Source organism: Barbus barbus (genome assembly GCF_936440315.1).
Source record: "Barbus barbus genome assembly, chromosome: 37".
NCBI lineage: Eukaryota > Metazoa > Chordata > Actinopteri > Cypriniformes > Cyprinidae > Barbus > Barbus barbus.
The window spans coordinates 16,311,599-16,330,144 of NC_136715.1; the positions used below are offsets into that span (position 1 = coordinate 16,311,599).

Consider the following 18,546-nt stretch of genomic DNA (forward strand, 5'->3'; position numbering starts at 1 on the left):
GCAACCAGATGCGATATATCACCCATCCCTAGTGTGGTGCTTTGATTTAGCATTACTTCATATTATTTAAATGCAATCATGTTTAAAGCCTGCTATTCTGGATGTTAAGTTGAACGAATATTAGTATTTGTGTAGCCAACATTTTTTACAAGCTCTGAGAGAATGTCCGCGGGAGTAGACACAAACTTTGCGGGTACGGGCGGGATTGGAACACGCAGGTTGCGGGAACGGGCGGTCCTGGTCAGAAATTCAGCAGGAGCGGGTGCATTTTTAAGAAAACAGTCCCGCGCAGGGCTCTAATGGCAAGCCTTGCAATATGCATATTGCAATTTCTACATTTGTTGGCTGCCATAGCATGTGCAATTGCTACTTATATAAAGCATTTTAAAATCAGTCACTAGTGATGTTCTATTTACGTTAGGATACTGCCTTGAGGCTGGAAAACACTACACAACTTTTTCAAATCCGGAAAAGATTTTAAAACATTAGGCATCATACAATTGCTGACTTTGGTCATGATACACTAAACCACTGAGGATCACACACTACCAGACTTTCATATTGTTCCAAACACCACAAACTCTCAAAGAAAATGTGCCTTGTTGCTAGGATACGCATGAGGAAAAAAAAAAAAAGTGTTCTAAAATCAGCTCAAAATACCAAACATGTTTGAAACTAAAAGAAATTGGAGTCTGAGTCCATCATATACTACCCACTTTTATGTGAAATCTGTCAAATCTAACTGCCCAAAATCTGCAGACTGACCCTTGCTTTCAGCAACTAGTGTTGGCTTGTCCAGACTGAAAAACAGGGCTGAAATTTGGGCAAAAGTAATGTAGTGTATTCCTGTCTTTAGTAGGCAGTATAAGCTGGTGACACAATACCATGATTTTTGTGGTTCCATCAATTAAAATCCAACATTTTATTAAATCACTGTAAAGATCCAAACGTGCCTTGTTGACAAAGTGCATGAATGGTCTACACTGCATTTGTCATACGATTAAAGCCCCGTTCAGACTAGAGTGTCACAGTTTTGTTTTGTCGGTTACGACAGTCACTGTCTCAGATTATGCGATTCATCGCATGCCGTCATTAACGACGAACGTGCTGTCATTGGACAAGACAGAAGGTGCTATGAGCGTAAACAAACAATGGCTAGTAAACAGCTTGTTTTGCCCTGTCTTGTCAGCAGAAAAGCCCAAAAAAGAAAGAAAACCTGACAATGGACACACATCTGGATTGCATGAAGAGGATGATATGGACTGTCAAAGAGAACTGAGGTATAATACTTTTTATTTGATCTTTTTTCACTTTGTCGCGGTAGTCCCTCATCATAAATGCTGGAGTATCGTTACCGTAGCTCCACGAACATTTCCTCCATTATAAAATTACACCTAGCAATACCGATACCATTCTCTCTTTCGTTTCAACTTGTTTGAAAGCTTGTACAAGGCACTTCTGTGCTCCTATTGGGCAGTGTCACAGATGTGATGGAACTTGTCATGTACGACAGAAAAAAAAAAAAAATTAAACATGCTAGTCTTTCTGTGTTGACGTGAAGCATCACAGAGGTGTCATGCACTATGACACACTACACGAGATGAAATGATTGAATCGTGCGTCCCGACGCCCATTGTCGTTTACGAATCCCCACGACATCCTGCGTCAAGCAGATCATGGCAAAATCAGCTAAAATCATGCAGGCTGAACAGGGCTTAATTTAAAAACTCCAGTTTGAATGAAAATATTTTAGATCACCACACATCTACTCCAAACACACACAACCTTCAATGTACCAAAATGTAAAGAAAGTAGACAGTTTACCTTGGCACCCACATCCTTCAAACCCTGGTGCATGTCCCGCAGGACATCTTTGGGTTGGCGTGGTATTCCATTGTGTTCCACTTCTCTGAGCTTGCGGTGGTAATGCTCTAGCTTCCTCTGCAGCTGCTGGATGGTCTGCGCAGACTTCTGGTTCTTTTTCTCGAACACTTGCTTGATGCGAGCGCTCTGCTGTTTGTCTGCATTGTTAGCCAGCTTCAGGTATTCAGCTACATTGTCGTCTCTTGCCGTTTGTTCGATTTTGATCTGCTCTGTGAGTTTGAGGATCTTCTGCTGTAGCTGAGCGATGGCCTGCTTGGTGCGCTGAGGGTCTGGAGTTCCATCCACTGAATCCACACCGTACTGACCGCCGTCTGTGCTGTTTGACAGAGCATTGGGAGACACGGCAGGGCCCGACACATCCAAACGATCTTGCTGCAAAGAGAAGAGAGAGATTTAGTGCTGTGCAGATAAAATCATATAAAGTTCATGTCACTGCATTGATAATTTAGATCAGATATGCCCACAGTTGGCCCGTGATGACTAGGGGTGTAAGAAAATATCGATACACGTGAGTATCGCAATATTTTGTTTGGCGATACTGTATCGATTCTCAAAAACGGAATATCAATATTTTTAAAAAAACACAAGATTCATGGAAGTTGTTTCGTTTTGAGTTCATATCCCTACCGCTAGATGGCAGGCTTCATCTCTGAACTTAAACAGTGACAGGAAATACTAGCATCAGGGCACACCACTAATATTAGTGTTACTATAGTTCGCTGTCAGTAATGGAGGATGATAGGATTGTTCCAGTTCCCGTTTCGGTGTACAAAGCTGAAGTGTGGCATCATTTGGGCTTTTGTATCAATGTCCGCCTTGGTTCCGCCGACTGCCGCGGGGCGCGACGGGCGGTAGGGTCGCCGTGTGGCTGCAGCTTTCTCTCGTGTTGGGGGCGTTTTGTGCAATTGGGGCGGTGCTCGCGTTGCAGTCTCGGCGATTCCATGTGGAACATAAATACAAACTGTAAAACCTGTGAAATCCAAGTTGAAAGATTCTGAGAATGTTTAACATCTGTATTTATTTTATTGTTTTACAATTGTTTTGTTTTCTTTAGGAATCCTGCAAGCTCTTTATTTTTCATTGATATTAAGCAGGTGTAATTTTTTGTTCAGATCAAAATATTATGACATTGTATATCACAATTGTAAACTTAAAATGTGAACCTTTAAAGTAGGGTCTAAAAATAGATATGGTCTTTTTATCAAATATATTTTATACATACATTTAACTAAAGAATCCTGCAAGCACTTGGATTTCCCCCCCTTTACTCGTACTGCACAAAAAGTGGTTCAATAACGTTGAATGTTACAGGGACTGATTATTACAAATGTAGATCCCAGTGTGTTCTGGTTAAACAATTTTTATTTAGCCTATTTATTTTTTGTTAAGGTTTGCATATGGTAGTGTTCTTAATGACAGGTTTCCTAAAAATATATCCTATTCCTAAAATAAGAAATATCCCAATTTATCGGCTTGCTTACAGTATCGCAATATCGTATCGCAACCCCGGTATCGTGATACATATCGTATCGCCAGATTCTTGCCAATACACAGTCCTAGTGATGACCTTTGATTTGGAAAATAGGAAAAGAAAAAAACATGCCATTGAAGCATTTCTTTATTTGGAGATACTCTAGTTTAAATCGTTGTGTCAATCTTTTCTAGGAATGCACAATATCGTTTTTAGTGTCATATCGTTTATCGATATTAAAGATATTTGTCATTTAATCACTATCAGCCATTATTAGATTTTTATTTCTGAATACTCATCCCCCATTTTTCTCCCACTATTTATTTAAAATTAACTTCAAGTGAGTGCTAGATGATTGCAAAGGTAATATTTTAAAGCAATGTTTAAAAATGCCATTAATTATAACCTTTAAGAAAAAATCTTATTTTTTAAGAAAAAAATATTTTTTAATACTGTACATTATAATGACTTAATGCTTAATTTGACGAGTAGCATTTAAACGGATTTTAGTTTTTAGCATTTTCTTTTTAATATAGGCAAAATAGAATTTTAATATCAACCCACTGAACTCATTGAAACATGAAAATAATTATAGGTCATAATTTTAACATCAGTGCATCTCTAATAATTTACTACAGTTTACCAAATAAAGAAGAAGGTTGTCAAAATAAGTACATTTCTTGTACTGAACAAGAGTGACACAAAGTTTCATTTGATCCAATTGTGTTATTGTTACTCCCTGCAATGTATTCAACCATGACCGTGACCCAGCCTTAGGAACGTTAGTGACATAAATTATTAACTTAAATTAAAATAATTGCACTAATTGCAAAATAATTTTGCACTCTATTTTCCTACAACAATAGAAAAAACTGAAATAAATTACCATTAACGATGGTTCACTTTCAGTGCAGTCCATCTTGAAAGATATGCCACATTGGAACTATGTGAATGACTATACCAGTCTCCGATGACGTTGACAGTTTGGACCTCTGTACTATGACATAGCCCTCAAATTCTGAGATAATGCAGAACATTCACTGATAAAAAAAAATAAAAATAAAAATGGCAGACTGCACCACTTCATCAACTAAGGAAGATGACAAGGAAACCAGCATTAAGGAAAGAATGTAACATTTGTTAAATGTTTCTACCTTTTTGTATGATTGATATACTGTTTATAAGTAAGATTTGATCTAGTTAAATCTTTAGCACAACCTTGCAATGCAATGAACTCTGTCCCTCCACCCATTGACAGATGAGTTGAAACCAGATTATCAGTGATATGGCCTTCACTGATTGTAGATAAAGAGCTACAGATGATCTAAGCATCGACGAGTCATTATAAACTGGCTAAAAGCCCCACCAGCATTGTTCGACCATGAAAAAAGGAATTATTGCCAATACAATCAGGTGTTTACTGCAAATTTTAAGTTCCCCTATTGCAATAAGACACATGGGTCGATGAGGACACACATTTAGGAAAACTAGGTGAACTGATAACGTGGCATACAGCCCATTTGATAAGACCCAGACAATGCCTGTAGAGACAATACAGCTGACTTTTGATGCTTTTTCACACCTAACTGGCCATCAGAGGATTTTCTCTCCATTTATCTGAGAAGCGCAGATCTGTTTGATTAACAAAGGTGTTAAAGCCTCTTACATAGATGAGCTAACTCTGTGACGAAATACGCTGACCTCAAGTTTCACTGACAACAAAACTAAACTGTAAAAACTAAACTGTAATCACAGATAGGGGCTAGCCGATGGACTAGCCAAATTGCTGTATTTTTCAACTTGCAAACAAAAAAACATCACACCATACCCAGCTAAAATCATCATAAACTCCATTTACTGACCTAGCCAGGCTAAAACAGTGGTCTGAAATAAACGAGAGGGCTTATGTTTGGACACTCCCCTGAGAGAGGAATGTTCTGGATGGTGCCGCTAAGTTCTCCAGCAACAGGTGAGTTGAATCACTTTGGCAGTCACCCAGACCCTTTAGTCTATCTGGTAGAAATGCTTAGCTGTTGAAAAAGGCATGCTTAAAAGCATAGTACTATGTAAGCATAATTACCCTCGAGAGACTTTATACAGTAGTCTTGGACAACATTGCTCCAGGTAAATGAATTCTGAATGCTATTTTGAGTGAGCAGCAGGAAAAAGCATCTAGTAATGGGGAAAGGCTAAGCAGAAGAGTAACTGGTTTTGCAACTATCCAAACTGCGGTTCTAAATAAAGTTGCTGCACCTGTCATGAAAGAGCAAACTCAACCTTGACTGTATCCTTGAGGATACAGGAAAGCAAACAGTTACCCTGATCCCAAATCCTGGTTGGACAAAAAGCACAAAGGCTATGATTTATGCTCAATTTATGCTCAATGCTGGCAACAGAAGTGCTCTGAACTGAAGTGCATCCAAAGACCTGGCTAAATATAGTAGGGCTTAAGAACATAGTGACCTGCCACACAAGCTTCCTGACCTGTGAATGCTGTCAACTCATCCATCCATCCTGGAGGCTTCTTTCAGACACACGCAGCGGGCAACAGATTGCCATCTGCCCAGATTGCTGTTAAATTCAAATCTAACTTCCCCTCACGTTCAAACAACCTACTATCACTGCCTATTGAAAACCGATCATGTTTCCCTTCCTTTCCCCTTCCAAAATGATTGCTAGTATGTGTAAGGCATGTGGAAATAATTTGTAAAACTCAACATCAAGGATTTATTGTCTGTATGCTTGGTCAGGGCAGAAGTATCTAAATTATTATTTTTATATTAACATTTAGAATTTAAAAATTCCTCATTTCAAATGTATGAATTTTACATTATTTAATATTTACTTAAAATAATTTAGAAGTCTTTTTAACAAATGAATATAATTCAAGTTATATTTTCTGTTGAATATTTTTTATTAAATAATTTTTAAGATGTTTAAGAAGATTATTTAAATTCAGCTATAATTATACAGGAAACTCAAAGAAATACTTTTAAATGGAAAACAAAGGCTTTGTCTGAAAGCCTTGGCAGTTGGCGAGTTGCCTCGCTGCCCTTTCAGGCAATGACTTTGCAGGCAGCGTTTTTGCATGAAGGCACCTCAGCAATTCCATGCAAATGTCAACCTTACCATGAAAAGATAAAGTTTTTACCAAAAGAACAAAACCATGTTTAAGTTGTGCGTTTAGGTCTGTATTTTACTGCATTAACGTGCTTTAATAGAAATTTTAAGGAAATCGCTATGTTTATCCACCACATATGAGGGGTGGACATTTCAGAAATTGCATATTTAACGAGAAAATTGTGGATATTTACAGTGCTTTGCTGTTTGGGTCAGAAATGCACAGGCGGACTGAAGGAAAAATCGCCAAAACTATTTTAAGTGAAGTGAAGTGACATACTGCCAAGTATGGTAACCCATACTCGGAATTCGTGCTCTGTATTTAACCCATCCAACGTGCACAGACACAGCAGTGAACACACACACACCTTGAACACACACCCGGAGCAGTGGGCAGCCATTTATGCTGCGGCGCCCGGGGAGCAGTTGGGGGTTCGGTGCCTTGCTCAAGGGCACCTCAGTCGTGGTATTGAGGGTGGAGAGAGTGCAGGACATTCACTCCCCCCACTAGGGCTGCACGATATATCGCAAAATTATCGTTATCGCGATAATAGTATATGCGATATCCGTATCGCAGAGAGTTGCGATAATTAAAATTAATTTTATGTGCCAAGCATTTGTTGCATGCATAGGTTGTCCAAATTTGACCAATCAGAAGGGGCTTTACCATGTTTATACCCGCCTCCCAAGTAGGTGCTATATGTTATTGGCTAGACCGGGCCCAAAGGTGAATCTAGTGGCTCAGAGCAGAAAGTGGAAAATATGGCGGGAGTAGAGACAAGCGAGGAAAGTGACAGCAGCGAAGAACTTGTGCCTAAAAAGAACTGTACGTCTGAAATATGGCAGTATTTTGGCTTCAAGAAAGACGACGTGTCACAAATGCAGGTACTGTGTAAGTCGTGCCGAAAAACTGTGGTCACGTCGAGAGGAAATACAACGAATCTCCACAGTCATCTGGAACACAACCACAGGGAGCTATATGAAGACTTCCGAAAATGTAAGGCCAAATCTACCAAAACGGCTAACGAAAAGCCAAGTAACAATAAGGGAGTCGTACAGACAACCATTGATCAAAGTTTTACAAATGCAACGCCTTACGGAAAAACGTCGAAACGCCACAAGGAAATAACAGATGCTATCACACGCTTTTTAGCTAAAGACATGATGCCTGTTAACACTGTGAGCAAAGAAGGCTTTGTGGGTCTAATTAACAAATTGGACCGAAGATATCAGCTGCCATCGAGAAATTTTTTTTCTCACGTCGCAATTCCACAGATGTATGACACTTGTGTGAAGACAGTGAGCTCCGAGCTCCACCAAGTGGACTTCTACGCTAGCACCACTGACCTGTGGTCGAGTCGTACGACTGAGCCTTACATGAGCTATACCGTTCACTTTCTTACTCAAGACTTTGAATTAAAAACACGCTGTCTGGGTGTTGTGTATTTCCCTGAATCCCACACCAGTGAAAACATAGCCCACGGACTGCGGGACGTTTTAGCCAGCTGGAAATTAAAAGAGGAAAATCAAGTGTCCATTACAACGGACAACGGCGCCAATGTGGTGAAGGCTACCGAACTTAATAATTGGGTCAGGCTACAATGCTTTGGACACCGCTTGCATCTGGCCATCGGTGAGTGTTGAATGTTTATATTTGCAATAATAACTGAAAAAAAATGTTCAGTTGTTTTGTTTGTATAGTTGCATGTAGACTAGACATGATTTTGGATATTGTAATATTTAAGATAATGTGTTTATTTACATTATTATATTAAATATATTCCACAGAGGCTAGTAAATTGTAGCTGACAGTTTTCTATCTCAAATGCTGTTATATAAAATTGTAATTATAATATTGCAGTGTTATTTCACCCTGTATGTCCTTGTTTTGTTCTTAACTCTTCAGAAAATGCTGTTAAAGGTGATGAGCGCATTACTCGAGCTGTTGGTCTCTGCAAAAAAATAGTGGGACATTTCTCCCACACCTGGAAGGGGAAGATGGCACTGAAAAAAGCACAAAAAGAGCACAACCTCCCGGAGCACTCCCTCATCACAGAATGCCCTACAAGGTGGGGTTCGAGGCAGAGAATGATTCAGAGAGTTCTAGAGCAGCAGCGGGCCATAAGCGACGTTCTGTCAGCAGACAAAAAGTCAAGACATTTAGTTCCTACTTGGCAGGACCTTGATGTACTTGAGTCCATAAACCAGGCATTGCAGCCTCTGCAAGAATTTACAGATGCTCTATCAGGTGAAAGTTACGTAAGTGTTTCATATGTGAAACCTGTACTTCACTTGATGAAGACCTCAATTCTTGCTGCAAAAGAAGAAGACAGTGACTTAACAAAGTCCATAAAGAGGAAGATTCTAGAGTACATGAACACCAAGTATGACATCCCTGCAACTCAAGAACTTCTGGACATGACCTGCTTTATGGACCCCAGATTCAAAGCCAACTACATCAGCTCTGACAAGGTGTCAGACATCAGAGCCAGGGTGATGTCTGAAATTGAAGCAACTGTGCCACAGGTAAATGTTAATATGACAGTAGTAAGTGACAAAGTAATGCACTATAACTAGATTTGTTTACAATATTTACTTTATTACTCTATTTTAGGAGCAGTTCCTAAGTAATCAAGATCACCAGGGCATGGGTCCATCAGATGTCACCCTAAAGAAGGCCAAAAAATCCCTGGGCAGTTTCTTCAAGACATCCCCAGCTCCGTCATCTATGGAACCATCGCACACTGTGGAAGTTGAATTAAACAACTACATGATGTCTCCCACCATAGACAGTGAGATGGACCCTCTCACTTGGTGGCAAGTCCATCAGGTCAACTTTCAAAACCTGAGTAAACTAGCCAGGAAGTATCTCTGTATACCAGCAAGTAGTTCACCTTCAGAGAGACTTTTTAGTACATCAGGAAATGTTGTGACGTGCCAACGCACATGTTTAAAACCTACCAAAGTCAATATGCTAGTTTTCCTGGCAAAAAACCTGGAATAAACATTTGGCATTGCATTGTTTACATGTTATAACAATGTTTACATGTTAATAATGTTTACATGTTAATAATGCTTGCATGTTAATAATTATTTTATGTATGTGGATGTTGACAAGATGTTAGTCTTTCCACTACATACCAATTTATTTAAGCCCTTCACACTTATTTTTTATTTAATTTGTTTAATATTTATTTTTATTTTAAAAAACAGTCAAGGCAAGGAAATATTTTGTTTAAAAGATGCTCTTGTTTTAAGATGCTCTTGATGATTGCATGGTTACATGTGAATAAAAAGTAATGTTTGAGAGTAATGCGATTTTTGTTTGCAGGTCTATGGTAACACAAAACCAGAAATCAGAATATCTGCCCAGGTTTTCAATCATTCATAGTGTTTTAAAGTCTAAATGTTTGCACCTTCCTTGACAGTTTTTTTTTTTTTAGCCTGAATTAGATTTAATTAGATCTGAAGAATATCCTGTTTATTTTAGTATGATCATTACATATATAAATGATAAAAAAAAAAGCTAATAAAAATAGCATTTATCTAGGGAAATGTTATATCGCAAGAAATATCGTCATCGCAATATTCAACAACAATATCGCATATCGCATATTTTTCCAATATCGTGCAGCCCTACCCCCCACCTACAATCCCTGCCGGCCCGAGACTCGAACCCGCAACCTTTGAATTACGAGTCCGACTCTCTAACCATTAGGCCACGACTTCCCCTCCGATGTCATATGATTTCATAATAATATTAACAATGAACATTAAATCTTATTTATGTGTTTCAAACAAACTTGTGTCGCTATCTGCATAGAATTCATGCAGAGAGCAAGATTTTGCGTGTTCGGCACGCGCATGCTCAAGATATTTGGGCTACATCATTCTTATTTGTCTAAATATTTTTTTCTTCATTACAAATCTTGTTTGGTTTTATTTTGTATCATTGCATGTTGAAATAATTCACTATGTTATGCAGATGCAAAATGCTAGACTGCGAATAAGATTAGCTACAGTTTCACATTTTATAAATATTTGAACAATATATTCAGCATATTTAACAACCTGTTTTGTACCTTTAATTAATGCATAAGCGATTTATTAAAACAAGTTTATGAGAGCCATTAAAACAAGTTTATGACTTCGACATCGGCGTTATCTTGATCAACAGCAACTAATGATCAACGAATAGGAGCGACATCGGCCCGTTAGATCATTTTAAAATGTCAAATGTAGCCTTCAATTTGCAGGTTTGAACTGCATCTGCGCATGCATGACAGCAAGGTGCTCGCGCGATCACTTGCATTTTTTCAGAAATCAGTTCGAAACTGAATTTATGTAAATTTATAATGACAAAAAAACTTAATTTTGTAAATAATGAAAACAAATAGGATAGGCTTTTTGCCGTCCGTCACTGAACTGGAGCACGTCTCAAAAAAGAACCAAAACTCTCTCACATAGGCTACAAGAGAAACATAGCTATAGTTTGAAATGTATACTGTTAAACAAACCAATTAAAAACAAAATGAAATACTCCCTGATTATGTCATCTGTATGAAGGTTACATTTCTCTCTAAAGGCACGTCCAGTAGGCTACTATGGAGACGAGTCAGCACTGTGAATTTCATCTTGCAGCCGACAAGAAAACATTAGTTTATTGATAAATAATTAAAATGTCTAATTTTTCTATACATTAATAATCATTAATTTAATCTACTTTTGCCTGTGCTTTGTGGAAAACTTTACGCGTGTGCTTGAGCGGAATATATTGAAGCTCATTGGATTATAGGCCTATTGATTTAATATAAATGTGCGATTAGTGAAATAATGGCTTAAAAGAACTACTATAGTTAACTAGAAAAATCTTTAGTGGGGGGCAGCCTTACTAAACACCCTCTAGACGTCTCCGTTAAAGTTTTTAAAGCATTTTATACGTGTTTCCATAGTTGGATAAATTCCGCTTTCAGAACGGTCACGTCCGTAACATTGATTTTTCCTCTGACACACAAAAACGAAAACTTAAACAAAATTGATATTTTAGGTTTTATAAATGGCCAACCGTTCTCCATTCTGCAGATATTGTTGCTTCTGGTTTATGCATTGTAATTCGCAGAAAGTCTACCAAATATGTTGTCTCCCAGAAACTCACAAGAGGGAGTGAGGGAAATACACATGCGTTACGGACGTGACAAAAAAGACACTTTTTTGTCACGTCCGTAACGCATGTGTATTTCCCTCATTTAAATTATAAAACAGGTTTATAGACTGAAACTTTTCTGATATCTGGACTCTATTTTAAGGGGTTAGAAAAACATAAAGAGATGGTTCAATATATTGGCAAAGAATACAATTTATGAGAATTTATATTTCAGGTTTTGACAGTTGAGAGAGATGGGCGCTGGGCGTGTGGTCATGGGCGTGGTTTCAGCGCCGACACCGGACACGCCCCCAGCGTTTGAGAGCAGAGTCCCGCTTATTTTTCAAAGATTTTGATAACTTATTTTAGTTACTTGGCGTTTTTCTTTATCATTCAAATTTGGCTGGGTGATTAATAACACATTTTTCTGTTGTGTGACAGACTCAGAACACATTTTAATATCATTTTACACGGACTTTAACTATCCTTAATATATTCAGCCAACACAGACTTGTTAATGCTGTAGTTATGTTACTCTGCATCACTTAATGCACAGGTCTATTTTTGACATCAGTTTGTCATAGTTCGTTCTGTCATTTGCTACAGTTATCACTGTCAATCATAGCAATGACTGGCGCAACAATTTAGTGGATTCACACACATAATTATTTACCCTCGCATTTGTCACTCCTGAAACTGTATACGTAGATGTTCAGTCCTACAGGTGCATCTCAATAAATTAGAATGTCGTGAAAAAGTTTATTTTTTCTTGTAAGTTATTTCAAAAAGTGAAACTTTCATATATTTTAGATTCATTGCATGTAAAGTAAAACATTTCAAAAGTTTTTTTGTTTTAATTTTGATGATTAGAGCTTACAGCTCATGAAAGTCAAAAATCAGTATCTCAAAATATTAGAATATTTACATTTGAGTTTCAATTAATGACCATCCCTACAGTATAAATTCCAGGTATCTCTTGTTCTTTGAAACCACAATAATGGAGAAGACTGCTGACTTGGCAATGATCCAGAAGACGAACATTGACACCCTCCACAAAGAGGGTAAGTCACAGAGGGTCATTACTGAAAGGTGTGGCTGTTTACAGAGTGCTGTATCAAAGCATATTAAATGCAAAGTTGACTAGAAGGAAGAATTTGGGTAGGAAAAGGTTCACAAGCAACAGGGATGACTGCAAGCTTGAGAATACTGTCAAGCAAAGCTGATTCAAACACTTGTGAGAGCTTCACAAGGAGTGGACTGAAGCTGGAGTCAGTGCATCAAGAGTCACCACACTCAGACGTCTTCAGGAAAAGGGCTACCGAGCCACTTCTGAACCAGAGACAACGTCAGAAGCGTCTTACCTGGGCTGTGGAGAAAAAGAACTGGACTGTTGCTCAGTGGTCCAAAGTCCTCTTTTCAGATTAAAGTAAATTTAGCATTTCATTTGGAAATCAAGGTCCCAGAGTCTGGAGGAAGAGTGGAGAGGCACAGAATCCATGTTGCTTGAAGTCCAGTGTGAAGTTTCCACAGTCAGTGATGATTTGGGCTGCCGTGTCATCTGCTGGTGTTGGTCCACTGTGTTTTCTGAAGTCCACAGTCAACGCAGCCATCTACCAGGAAATTTTAGTGCACTTCATGCTTCCTTCTGCTGACAAGCTTTATGGAGATGCTGATTTCATTTTCCAGCAGGACTTGGCACCTGCCCACACTGCCAAAAGTACCAAAAGCTGGTTCAATGACCATGGTGTTACTGTGCTTGATTGGCCAGCAAACTCACCTGACCTGAACCCCATAGAGATCTATGGGGTATTGTCAAGAGGAAGATGAGAGACACCAGACCCAACAATGCAGATGACCTGAAGGCCGCTATCAAAGCAACCTGGGCTTCCATTACACCTCAGCAGTGCCACAAACTGATCACCTCCATGCCATGCCGAATAGAGGCAGTAATTAAAGCAAAAGGAGCCCCTACCAAGTATTGAGTACATATACAGTAAATTAACATACTTTACAGAAGGCCAACAATTCACTAAAAAAAATTTTTTAATTGGTCTTATGAAGTATTCTAATTTGTTGAGATAGTGAATTGGTGGGTTTTTGTTAAATGTGAGCCTAAATCATCACAATTAAAAGAACCAAAGACTTAAACTACTTCAGTCTGTGTGCATTGAATTTATTTAATACACAAGTTTCACAATTTGAGTTGAATTACTGAAATAAATGGACTTTTCCATGACATTCTAATTTATTGAGATGCACCTGTATATGTTCAGAAACCAAGCAAAGGGCTTCTCTTATCGCGCAACTGACTGAGCTTTATTACGCGAAAACTCAATGATATAATCAATGACTAACACAATCAATCTCGCATTTGCGACTGAAAACTACTGTGTGCGACTATGAAAAAATATTTAGGAGCACCAGTGCGACTGACCCGATCAGCATATTGCTGAGGAAGCTTTAAAGGTTTCTAACGTACTTGCGTGTTTTTGCAGCGTTGAGTAATGTATCATAGACATATTCTCTCATTATAACAAAAAACAAAGTGTACACAGAGTGTAAATATGAAATTCATTGTGCAGTGTAAGGAGCTTCGTTGATTATAATGGACTTTTGTGAGATTGCGATGAACTAAGATGAGTGACAGCTTTTAATGATTATTAAGGGAGTTTAAAAATGTTATATTAATTTAATAACAGTTAATTAAACAAGAAGTTAATACTAATTGGCTTATATAGCCTTATTTTGCTTTATTTCATCAACGAAAATAGTTTCAAACAAAGTCCCAGCTGAGCCACTGCGCATCTCCATTCAAACACAGCGGTGTTTAGTTTATGAATGAACTGCGTTTTTAAACGAATCTAGTGAGTCAATGATTCAGTTACCCATTCATAAAGACAGTCACATACTTCATTCCTGAATGAATCAGCCGTTCGAATTAATCAATTAAATGAATGATTCAGTGATCAAATCATTGACATACCGCCACCTACTGGCAGTTTTAGTTTAATTTTTAACGTATGTTTTCTGTTATTTAAATAATTTAATAGGCCTATTTCTACATTCAAAACTGTATTAAAACATGAACCTAAACATGAATTTATGAATTTAATTGCACTTATGCAACCTCTGAGCCTCATTAAACATTTGAAATACACCTACAAGCCACTTGTGTGTTCTTCTGTGCCACCTCTGTAGTACTAATTTATTTCGTAAATACTGATTTCATTTGATTGGTATCTTATTCTACTTGTTTTATTCTGTTGTTTTAATTAGAAGAGTCAAATATCACCTTGTAATGGGAAGGTTCATTTTTTTCAGAATTTTTGATTATTGATTTGAAGGTGCTCCTAAATTTTTGACTAAATTTTAAATTAGGAGCACAAGCACTCCTAAAAAGAAAAGTAAGTGTAGAGCCCTGTAATTTACACTGTGTGTATGCTTTTCCCTCTACCGTTCTAAAAAGTAGATCTGCAAGCGTGTAGAACTCTACTTATGAAAACAAAAATGAGCTCAGAGCAGATTCTAACTAACCTACTGAAAACACCTCTGGACTGGCCATTGCTTTCAACAGAGATGTCTGTGATTGGCTACAATACTCAACACTTCAAAGCACAATGTAAATAAACGTGTGGTTCTGTAATTCGAAACCAAAGCACACACACAAAAACACTATAAAACACTATAACTATGACTATAATCAGGTATAGAATTGACTGATTGCAAAGAGCTTGATTGACAGGCGACCTGACCAATCAGAACGTATATATTATGTGCCGTCGCTGCTATCCGGCATCTTGCCTAACAGCTACGACAGGTCTCCATACAAATACATGTTAAAACGGGGTAAAAAAAGATTGACAATTGAAACTTTTTCGATATAACGAAATATAAAAATGTGCGGAGGGTTAAGCTGTGCTGTTGTTGGTTGCCACGGTAACGGTAATAAGGTAGTACTTGTTTTTGCCTACCAGAAAATCTGTCATGTCCGGCGCTGTATGCATGGCTTGCAGCGCTAAAGTTAAATGCTGAGTGTTAAATAATAAATTAATCGATTAAAATGTGTGCTCTTATCATTCTGTGGACAAAATCCCCTGAACTTCGCCCGATCGATCGGGAGCTTTATATGCACATGTGAGCTCATCTGTTTTCAATGCAGGTAACCTCGTGTCGCTTCATGTCATCTTCCCACTCATTAAACTATGACAGGTATTTTACTGCAAAAAGACGGTCATTGCGACACTCTAAAGCAATGAAACTATGGCGCTATGTAGTTTTTAAAACCATTTTCAGAGGTTTCACGTAATATTGTCAGCTCGGACAATATGTAAATGTGCATGTCCAGTAGCCGCAGCTGTCTCCTTCTAGCCTTAACCACAAATCAAACTTGAAAAATGGTGTGTTCTGCAGTTGAAATAAAACACTTTCTGATGTTTATTTATGTTCATCTCGTGCTTTAAGTAAATCTGAAAAGACGATCAGTTCAGGTGTTTGAACTGAGGCAATACAGTGATCTGTCACGACACATTGAAGAGCCACAAAACGATATTTATTGTTTGAATTTCTTTAGAAATTACCATTTAAAAGCTGAGGGTCCTGAGACCTCGTTACATATCAGAAGTAACCTGCTCTGTCTTCTCTGTGTGTTGTCAGTTTCCTCTTTGATCTGAGATGTATTTTTCACTGCGTGAGAACACTTGTAGTGTGAGAGCGGCATTGCTTGTCGGTCATGGCAACAGTAACTAAGGGTGGGCGGGTTTTGCGAACGGTCAATTGAATTGGTACTGTACAAAATGCAACTTTCAGAAGCCATCTTTATTTTTTTTGCTTAACTATCACGGAATGGAACGCACAGGATTATGGGATATCAAAAGGCAGTGAAGGATACATCCATGCTACCTTCATAATTAGATCAGAAGAAGGTACCTCCGGAGACAGGAAGAAGCAAAGCAGAATTTGGATTCGGACATGCCTTGATGCCGAGGGAAGTTTTGGAATGCTGCCTCTGCAGCATTTTAGAGCTTTCGGACACAGCCAAAGACATTCATAGCAAAAATAGTATTGATTGGCTTGCAATTTTAAACACATTCTTAATGAAAACCTCACTGTTACCCAGCAAGGTCATTTTACTTAACTGACAACTTATTTAAAAGAGGTTCATGATTTTTTTCCTGTCCAACATCACTTTTCTGTCCATGAAACTTTGGGAAATTGCAGCTTGGCAACCAACAATGACCATCACAACGCAATCATGGAAGAAATCACCTTGACACACCTGTGCCGTTCATGTGGCACTTACCCGATCAGCCTCCTCGGTGGAGTGGTACCCCGAGGTCAGCAACATGTCTGCCAAAGCTGGGCTGCTGGGTGTATCGGTGGTGGAGGAAGAGCGTGGCCGTCCCGCCTGCAGCAAGGTCTCCTGGGTACTGCGCCTGTGGATCTGGGGGCTGCCTTTCTGGGGGGCCTCCCCTCCCCCCCCTGCCTTGCTGCGGCGGCTCTGCAGGCTGGTCCCTCTCTTCATCATGGGGGGGCCTCGAATTTGCTGCAGCACTCGGCTCAGAGCTGCAGGGGGGGCGGAAGCGTGGGGGTCAGAGTTAGGGGCGGCGACCGCCACGGCAGGCGCTTCCCCCAACTCTGACCCTGCTTCTGGGGGCTCAAGGATGGGGCCTGTGAAGGAAGAGGTGTAGTCGTGCGGCGAGACGGAAGAGCGTCTGCGCTGAGGCTGGAAGAAGTACTTCAGGCCGTGGCCCAGTGCACCCATGTTCTCCAAGGCATTGTGGGTAATTTTAGACAGGCCATGATCAGGCTCGGATGCCCTCCTGCTCGCCTCCCGCTCTGCTCGACCCCCAGAGTCTGGCTCCTCCACCCCAGGCTGCTCGCTACCACCCTGGTCCATCAGGAGGCGCCAGTCTCACTCAGAGGGTCAGCACAGGGGTGGGGTCTAGCTAAGCCCCGCCTCCACCAGCCCTCTGATAGGCAGTTTCAAAAGCCAGGAAGCAGAGGGTGGCAGCAGTCAGGTGGACTCTGAGAGCGTACATGCATCTGTGGTTTGGTGCAAAGTCATGCTTGTCTACCACAGAAGGAAAATAAAATGGATTATGTCATGCAGCTGTGAGCGATGGAACACAAGCAACAACTACATGAGCACAAATCACAACAGCAGCATTGCATTGGTTGGCTTAGAGACAAAAAGTTGCAGCTGACATTTTTTTTCCAGCTTCAGCCTGTTGCAGATGAATTGCGTTTTCATTCACGTTCAAGTCTCGCCAATCTATTAATGAGAGTGATGGCAGAGGTCATGGATTAAATAAGCCACGCCTTGAAGGTTCTGAGCCAACCAACAAAAACTACATTAGCAATATCACTATTGACAGACTACTAGCAGTCTACAGCCATGGGTGTTGCCAAGCGAATGAGGAGTGACAGAACTACAAAGAAAACATGAGGGTGCTAATTTCTGAAATGCTCGAAGGGTCTCGGGGTCAAATTATATTAGAGAGCTTCAACAACATCACGCAGTATTTTACGCAATTTTAGACCCTTTAAATGGAAACCACTGCAGAAATTTCTTAAATCATTATCAAAATCCTTTGTGAACAAGGTCAGAAGCATGAACGCCAAGTAGGGCTGCACAATTTGAGGGAAAAAAATGAATTGTGATTTTTCTGATTAAAAAATTGCGGTTGCAAATTAAATTCCAAGTTAGCTGTGCTTGTTTGTAGGACTGTACAATTTGGCTAAAATTTTGTGACTAATTTATAAATATGACTATAAAATAATAATTGTTGTTATTAGTATTACTACTAAATAAAAATATAAAACACAAAATAAAAACAAAATAATGGGCTATTATTATTTAAATAATTCACTGTAAAAAAAAAAAAAGCATTTAAGAAAAAATTATTCTAATAGAATTTTACTTTACACT

At 39.1% G+C, this 18,546-nt stretch overlaps 1 protein-coding gene across 6 annotated transcripts in view; it reads right to left on the reverse strand.

The window, feature by feature from the left end:
• The window catches only part of LOC306857275 (transmembrane and coiled-coil domains protein 1-like), a 38,085-nt gene that overhangs the window by 8,989 nt on the left and 10,550 nt on the right, over positions 1 to 18,546 (reverse strand). For 2 of the 6 annotated variants that reach the window (XM_079397133.1, XM_079397134.1), the window contains exons 4-5: positions 16,918 to 17,180; positions 1,825 to 2,256 (exon numbers count right to left, since the gene is read on the reverse strand). In XM_079397133.1, the coding sequence (XP_079253259.1) occupies positions 1,825 to 2,256; positions 16,918 to 17,142 (657 nt within the window). In that variant the 5' untranslated portion in view covers positions 17,143 to 17,180. Of the gene's footprint in view, positions 1 to 1,824; positions 2,257 to 16,917; positions 17,689 to 18,546 lie in introns of all 6 variants that reach the window. The other 4 variants (XM_079397131.1, XM_079397132.1, XM_079397135.1 and 1 more) reach the window with 2 other exon arrangements.